The 8,910-nt window shown below is 36.4% G+C and overlaps 1 protein-coding gene across 2 annotated transcripts in view; it reads right to left on the reverse strand.

The window, feature by feature from the left end:
* The window catches only part of LOC136043080 (uncharacterized), a 64,446-nt gene extending 55,786 nt beyond the window's left edge, over window positions 1-8,660 (reverse strand). For both annotated transcript variants that reach the window (XM_065728003.1, XM_065728002.1), the window contains exon 1: window positions 3,716-8,660. In XM_065728003.1, coding sequence (XP_065584075.1) covers window positions 3,716-8,444 — 4,729 coding nt within the window. In that variant the 5' untranslated portion in view covers window positions 8,445-8,660. The remainder of the gene's footprint in view (window positions 1-3,715) is intronic.
* Window positions 8,661-8,910: the final 250 nt, after the last annotated feature.

Here is an 8,910-nt window from a genome sequence, read left to right on the forward strand (position 1 = left end):
TTTTACATATGGGGATTTTCTGGGGCAAATTTCAATAGGGAGAATTTATCACGTTAAAATGAATTTGATTTGCATATATTTTTCCAATTCTTCGCATATGTAATCACAGCCAAATCAATTAGATAATTAATATAAATGTAGGATGAAAATTTTTTTTATTCATTTTTCGATTAGGGATTTTCTGGGGGAAGGAGTTTCAAAGAAGGGGAAAAATGTCCATATCAAAATGAATTTGATTTGTATAGCTTTTTTCGGCTCTTTGCATATGTAATCAAAATAGATTAATTAGGTAATTGATATGCATGTAGGGTAAATGACAACCTTATTAAATTTATAGTGGAAAGCACGACGGTAAAAAAAAAATGATGTTCGGTTTTTTTTATTCAGTGTATAACCGTGTTTTTTCGATATACGAACTCGATTCGCCAATGAAGGGGAATTATCAGGGGGGAGGGGGGTCATTTTTTTGAATCGCGGCAACGTGCGACAGGTAAGGTAGAATTACATATAGAACAATGTCTCGCAAATAATAGAATTTTTAATCGGCAACTATTCAAAGATACCTATGATAATATATCCCTTGGACTCGTTATTTGACAAAATTGCACGTTTTTTTCGTGGGAACATTTAAGACAGGTGCGGAGTTAAACCTATTCAATACCTTATTTTAACAAATCGCTTACTCATTTTAACTTCTTTAGTGTCTTTACCTAAGAAACTTAAAACGAACAAAATTGTTGCTTGGGAGTTTATACAACACATTTTTGTAAAACTGGTTCAAAATAAAGTAGCTTGTGATATATTCCTATATTTGTAGAATTTCGAAAACTAGCGATTTTATTGAAAACAAAAAATCGACCTAACAAGTAGGAATTGGTGCAAGAAAGTTTGCAGGTAGCCTGCCGAAGATAAAATAAGACTTGGCCCTCGACAATCTTTCGCCTGCTTTGAAAAACCAATTATAAAGGCCATTGCTATTAAACAGGAAGTAAAAATTGCCATAGCAGAAAAACTGATTTGATTAGCTCTTCATGAAAATTAAATAAAAAAACCAATTTTTTTAACTGAAAGTAAGGAGAAACATTCAAACTTAAAACGTACAGAAATTACTCCGTATACGAAATGGGGTGTCCCCTCCGCAATCCCTCGCTCTTTACGCTGAAGTTTTTAATTGTTTCAAAAAGTAGAACTGTGGCAAAGAGTAAACTGAGCAAACTCAGTTTAAAAAAAAAGTTCCTAAAAATAATCACACTGAGTTTTTAAGCAAAAAAAAAATACTGCCTAATTCAGGACCGTATCCAAGGGGAGGGGGTAGTGGGTCCCCCCAATGTTTTCCCGACTCGTAAAAACGTTACAAAAATGAATATAAACAAATTTTTATGCATTTTTTAGTTTTTTGTGTAGCCCCCACCCCCCAAAAAAAACTATATACGGCCCTGGCTTCGTTAAAAGCTTTATTGATCTTCAGGCGGTCTGGGAATCATGGAATGACCGTCTGAGATCAATCTAGACTAGTTGTGAATATGAAGTGTAAAAAAATACATTATCAGTTCAGGTATCCGAAAACGAGTTTTATGCCGTCTCTAATCTCAAATAAAAACAATCATAATCTTCGTAACACAAAAATTCATATTCAAATTCCTTTTACTCCCTCTGTAAGGTCAGATTTCAATTGTGTAATGACGAGTTTTATTATTTGGAACATGAAGCTTGAATCACATCGAAGGTGCTACTCTTTTAGGTTGGTAAAAAAATTGAAAATGTTTTGGATTCTTACAATGTTTTCCCCTCACTTTTTCGCACAAGATTTATTAAAGTCTATTTAATTTATCGGTAATTGTGTATTACCTGGTACACACTCGAGAAGTGAATTTAGGTTAATCATAATGAAATATAAAATATGATGAAAATAAAATACTTTAGTAACAAAATTATGAAAACTAAAACAAATAATCGTGGTAGGGGGGTTGCACAGAACGCATTTATTAAATACCTAACCTAATCCAACAAAAATACCATCTAAATATATTAAATATTCAATAGAAATATACCTACAACGTAGATTTCAAATAAGCCTAAGCTAATTTTTTCCAAATATTGACAGGTATAAACCAGTTATAATTTTATAACTCTAAAATTATAATTTATCTAATCTGTTTAATTTTTGTATTTTATATTTTTTTTCTTTATTTTTTTCTCTCTGTATGTGACTTTTCTCTGATTAGTATACGCGACCCGTATGTCTTCCCCTACTTTACGGGCCAGCAAGCCTTTGGGGGATTAATATGGTGTATTGTTGTATGTGTATTTCACCATGAATAAATCTTATCTTAGTCTTAAAATTATGAAACTTCGAGGGGGAGGGGTGAAGGCCCTACCCCTTGCGTAAATGCATAAAACCAGTTAATTTTTTTTTTATTTTTTTTATTCGGACAGGGGTTTAATGCCGGCTCAGGTGCTGGCAGCTCGTGTTGTCATGGGTAACAAGAAGGTAACACATTAGGATTCTCTAGCCGTGTGCTTCAATTGTTCAATCGTCGGATATATCTTTGATAGGGACTGTTTAGCCCACTGGCAGTTCAGCAAAAGTGGGTGAGAACCAATGGGCAAAGGAAATCTTACCTACGATGGTATTAGTATAGAAGTTTTCAAAAGAATGCTAACTTTATGCTGATTTTACTAATGTAAGATTAAATGATGATATTGAAAGTGAGGTAAACCGTCTGTCTAGATTCTAATTGAATTTCGATTGGGTCAAATTTTAAAAAGAAAACCAGCAAGAAAAATATCCTACGTTTCATATCTGAAACGTTAAAAATGGGTCAGATACATTTTGTTTGTTTAAAAAATTGCATTTCACTAAATTTCAGACACCAAAGATAATTATTAGCCTACATTATCTTTTCATAGGCACACACTTAAGTTGGATATTTAAAAGATGTTACAGGAGCAAGTTCAGTCACCATTTGGACCTCCATGTTTCCCGCCAGATCGATAAAGCGATAATTTATTTTCCTATATATCGAGGTATCTTGAAAAGAGAAACCGATTAGAGCAAAATTACAGCAAAAACTTAGGAGTGAGATAAAAAGGTCTTGATCTTCCCATCAAAAAGTAAATGCTGTGGGAAGGAGGAAATAATTAACTCGGTTTATATTCCCTCTTAATCCTTTTTAGTTAAATCGTTCAAGAAAAGAGGAACACATTAAAATATATCAGACTTTCATTCACGTACGGCTGATTACATTCTAATAAGTCAAACACTTACAACTGAAAATCTTTGTTTTTTCCTCTTGAAAATTGTCATGAATCTGCTGACAAAGGGTGCCAAACAACAATTTGTCCTGGAAACCAACAACCACAGGACCAGGTCTGTACCCACGGCTTTTTTACAATGTGGAGAGAGGCTACGATTGATATAATTAGTCTACACTCAGGGCAATACGCAATTTTGATACAAGGTGGAGAGGGAAGGAACTAAAACCAATACAATTTGCCTATTTTTAGGACAATACATAACATGGCCAAAAATGACTCAAATAACAAGAGAAGAGTGTTTTGCAGCTAAATACAACTAGGTAAATGAACATATTTGAAATATTCTTTGGAGAGGGTAAAGAAATCTGATAGTAGGCTGTACGAATGAAGATTAAAATGTATTAATGCCAGAACTGAGCAAGAATAAGAGATACTTAAAAAGAAAATCATCACTCACCTAGTGGACTAGTGGTCAAAAGGACATCACTGCTTGCAGATTTCTCCCTTTCTCCTTCCCTCCCTCTTCCAACTTGGTTCAAATCCCTCTCTAGAAGATTGGGAAGGGAAAATTTTGAGGACGGCTTAGCAGACGACCTCAGCCTTCTAGCCTCTCTTTCTAGATGAAGTTCACTGCTTCCAAAATGTTCATTTGATGATCCAGAACCTGCACTTCTTCGTTTTGCTTCTATAGATAACTTGGTACGAGAGTCAGCTGCTATTGCAGATTCAAAACTGCTTCGCCAATAGGTATCATCGTCTCGCTCAGCAATATCAGACACTCCACTGCTAGACGATTGCAGTGCTTCTCTGCTTTCTCGATTTAATTTGTAAAATCGGGCAGAAAGCTTAGATCGTATGCTATCTTCACTATCAAGAATGTTTTCATGTGATGCACTCCGAGATGATTGTGACGAGCTTAATTGACATCGATCAAAATCAGTAGGAGATGGCTCGGCACTTTTTCTAAGTCGGTCTTGGAGTTTTGCCCGTGGCAATGGAACTGGGGCTCGACCAGGGGATTCCAGAGAGGTTAACTCTTTGATTTCCTCTTTTATCTTACGGGGGGAAATAAAAGGTAACAATGATGCAATTTTTTCAATGGAATTAGGATTTTGGATTCCTTGATTGTCATCTGATTCGGTAGACAATTCGTTATCAGTTGGGCTGTCTGAGAGTGGGGTTGAAGGATGCGAAAGTGGAGGGGTTGGAGCAGGGAACTTGCCAGGTTGGGGGCGGGGTATTTGCTGCTTCTTAGACAAGCTTTCATCCCCGACGCAATCGAAATTGGGATTAGAATCATTATTTGCTGAAACCTCATGCATAAGGGCAACTAATCGGTTTCCAATATGTTGAAGGGCTGCTGCTACGATTGGAGGTGAACTTCCAGAGGTATTTGTGGTTTGAGATGGTGTCATATTGGCTTTGATTGATATGGTTTCCGGTTGTTTATTCAATCTAATTAATGATGTGACTAGTCTTTGATAGACGAATGCGGTTTCTCGGTTCAATGAATTACTTAAATCTTCACCAGCTGGTATAGGTGGAACGATATTATCACTGGATAAAATCGGGCTCAGCTTCGTTGGTCTCTCAAACTGCCCGATTATTTCTTGACAACTTGCAGAAATCTGTTCTTGAAGTTCAGATTTCGGATTAAAATTCAGAACCGAAGGATCGAAAGCAGCATAGGCTCCTTCTAAGTCACTACTTGTATAGTCCGAGGAGTCATAGGAGTCACTCCATGTGTCTTCAGAACTCAGGTATTCAACTATTTCTTTCACTTGCTCATCATTTATACCTGGTACTGTTTTCATAAGTCGGGTTAATTCAGCTTCAAAGGCAAGCATTTGAGGAGATTTGGTAGGGATTGGAGTAGAAACTGAATTTTCATTGCTCTTACTTATCATATTTCGGAAAAATGCCCTCATCTTATTCATCATAAGGTTTGTTTCTTCATCTGAACTCCAGTTATTAAAACTGTCCTTGCGTGATAGTTTTTTGGATGATGACGGTGGCGTTGGGGGCACTTGGGAAGGGGTCACTACCTGTTTTACGTCCTGTTCAGGCTTTATTTCTTCCTTGCTCTTTCCAACAGACTTAGTTTCGTTCAGTAGATCATCACAGCTTCCGACGAAACCACTGTCTCGACTTTTCACCTTCTTCATTTCTTCTTGAATCACTGGTTCCTGAGCAACGGGTTCCGTTGGGACCACAGGTATTTCTTCCTCTTGTATCTGGATTTCACCATCACTAACTGTCTCAGACTCAAACGAAAAATTTAAGGCTTTTTTGGCATTTTCAATCTCTTCACCGGTAGAACGGCGCTTTTTATGTCGTTTTATTGTGTCAAACTGCCCATCTGTTTTCTCAAATGCCGTTTCTTCTTCCGATGTGGTCGGAGTCTCAGCTCGTATTTCTTTTTCATCGCCTTGATTCGGAGTTACAGAAATATCACTACATATGCTATCAGGTCTTTCTTGTCGCTGTTGATTTCTAAAACCTCGTAACTTAATCACTTTTTTTCGCTTTTGCTCAGGGCTCGGATGACCCTCACTATCACTACCGACACTTTGACTATCATCAGACGATTCTTCCGACTTTTGAGCCTTTTTTTGTACACCATAGGGATCTAAGCCTAGGAAACCAGTTAAAAAATATTTTTCTAATCTTGAGGATGCAAGCTCAACTGGATCGGTTTCATCTTCAATATTTTCAAGCATTTCGGAGTATATGGAGCTTGAAGTTTCAGATATACTATCACTAAATTCACTTTCTTCATTAGCAAACTTAATATCATTTGGATTATTGCCACAAAGCTCAAATTTAAAATATTTTTCAAGGCTAGTAGGATCAGGTTGAACTCTTACCTTTCCACGCTTAAGCCTTTCAGAATCACTCTCTTCGCAACTTTCTTCCATAATAGTATGAAGTGTAAAATCTATTGGCCTGTTGTACCCTCGAAGTTCCTCTTCGCGGTCAGCAAAGACTTCGTCACCTGAACTTAGCGATTCACTATAATTTGACTCTTGGTCTTCCATTCTCTCTGACTCACCGTAGCTATCAACGTCGAAGTTTGATTCGTCCATAGAAACATCTCGAATATCTTCGCATATACTACTGTCACTTTCACCGCCTAAAGTTTGGTCTGGATCATCAATTAAGGTGGTATCACTAGACAAACTATCTTCTAGTTTTGATTTTTCTAGAATATGAGTTATTGGTTGTTTTCGATTGGTCAAAGGACTATGGTTGTTTAGATCATTGAAATACCTAGTAAGCGCCGAATCTTCTGGTGGCAATTCTTCAAGGTCGTTACTACTTGGGTCATCGTTTTTTGTTTCAACAGATAAGTCACTGTACGAGATTAATTTAATAGATTCACTTTCATAATTAACTGTAGAATTAAAATCAATTCCTGAACTTGTATCCATTTCTCCAGGATTATCATTTTGATTATCTCCAATGACACTAAGCGATTCGACACGAGTAAAATTTCGGAAACATTCATTTTCACTTAGGACTTCACGGACAAACGAAGTATGCACATTTTCCATATGCGAACCGGTTGATATCATTTCTCTGACAAGAATATTATTGTCAAAATTATCTTGAGCTAAAGGTTTAGCAGACAACAAAGTTACACATTCTGTTTCATTCCATTCACTAGTTCCAATCGATTGAGTTCTCCCTGGAACTGACTCAACAACAGCTGATTCTTGCGCGCTAACCACTTGCTCGCAATTAGAACTAATTTCTAGCGTGAAGGAAAATTCACTGTCACTATCGGAAGAATTTTCTACAATATTCTCCTGTTCTTGTGTCCTATTCAATAATAAAACTGGCAATTCGTCTCTATCTTCAGGAAATACCTTCATTTCTTTAGATTTGTGAAAATTACGTTCTTCTGCCATTAAGTCACGATCCAAAAAGTCATTTTCCACGTCAGATAAGACGTCAAGTGATGTTTTAGAATCCGAGTCACGTAATACAGGCACAGGTAACACCTCCCATTTTTCTTGTCTTAGCTTACTATTTGGATTGCTTGCTGATCGTCTTAACTTTTGCGTGGTTTTCACAGGCTCGTTAAATGACGCACTTCTATTTATCAATATCGACTTTAATGGCTTTCTAGTAGCCGTTTCACTTTCTGCTAAATTTTTTTCATTTTTCTTATCACCGATGTGAATCACCTCTATCATTTGATTTTTCTTAGGCAATATATTATCTTTATTTATGTTAGTAAAAGAGACTATCTCCTCACGTATATCTGTATTATCACTTCCAACCGGCTGTATTGTTGTAATTGGACTAGTAGTACCTGTTCTTTGTAAATTAGACACTGATGAGACGCCCGCACCCGTAGGCACTGCCTGTAAAAGAACTTCAGCACTACTTTCATGCTCCCTATTTTGAAATTTTAATAGATGGCTGTCAAGTGTTCCTTGAGCATTATTTAATTCAAAGTCAGATTGAAAAGATTTATCTGTACTCTGAATTTCTATTAGAGGATGACCATTAGAAAAATTTGAATTTATCATTTGAGTAGGATAATCAGGGAGTGGAGACGACGGGGGAGTGCAAGTAACAGCAGATATCTCTGAAGTATAAGGAACGGAACTGCCTGACTTCTCTGAGCTGCACCTAATCGTAACACCACTATCAGAATTTTTCTCATCCAAATCACCAATTAGGTTAATATTTGATGACCCTGGTACGTTACTTTTGATCTCTATTACATTCTGATAAGCCGTTTTTTCCTTTGTTTTACACTTGGGCTTCCTTCTTTTGTCACCGTCAGTTCTAAATGAATCACTATCAGTATCTGACAATTCACTTTGCGAATGAACGCCACTCGTTAGAGATTTTTCAGAGCCGTTAATTTGCTTATTTGTAAGCTCTTCATTTTTGTACGATAATGTGTATGCAAAAATATCACTTAATATTGATGATGCATATTGTTGAACGTTGGGATTGGCTTCAATTATTTTTGGTATTTGTTTTGGACTGGCTGTCCTTAATGTAGATAGTATATGGTCGTTAAAACTAAATTCTTCGACACTTCTTTCAGTGCTCGATCTTTTTGAATCTGACCTCAGATATTTTTGAATTTTTGGAAATTGAATGGCTCCTAACTCTTCCCCATCGATTTGCCTTTCTTCACTCAAAGCTCGAATTATCTCAATCATGACTTCTTGCTTTGTTTTCTCGGTGTATGAACTTACATCATCCGTTTGAACTGCTCTTGAAACTAACTTTGGACATGGGGAGTTACTAGAGCTTACATCTCCTTCATATTGGCTTCCTATTTCTGAAATATCGTCGAAAATTGACAAGCGGCCACCAATTTGATCGTCATTCCAAACTTGTCGTAACTCTGTCCAAGAATCGGATAATATCTTTTTCTCTGAAATAATAAATTTAGAATTACAAAGCGAAAATAGTATTTGGAATGCCAATGGTGTGTTTTGGTTTGTCTGAATACGAACCTAGCTTCTGATTCAAAGAATTTTCTTTCTTATTTTTCTTTGTTGAATATTAATTTATGCACAAATACAAAACCTTGAAAATTGATCGCCTTGAAAACTAAATAGCCCTTTCAATAGAGTAAGCAAAGCATAGGAAATCTTTCAAACACTTCATGGTAATGAACTT

The sequence above is a fragment of the Artemia franciscana genome, unplaced genomic scaffold, assembly GCF_032884065.1.
Source record: "Artemia franciscana unplaced genomic scaffold, ASM3288406v1 Scaffold_289, whole genome shotgun sequence".
NCBI classification, from domain to species: domain Eukaryota; kingdom Metazoa; phylum Arthropoda; class Branchiopoda; order Anostraca; family Artemiidae; genus Artemia; species Artemia franciscana.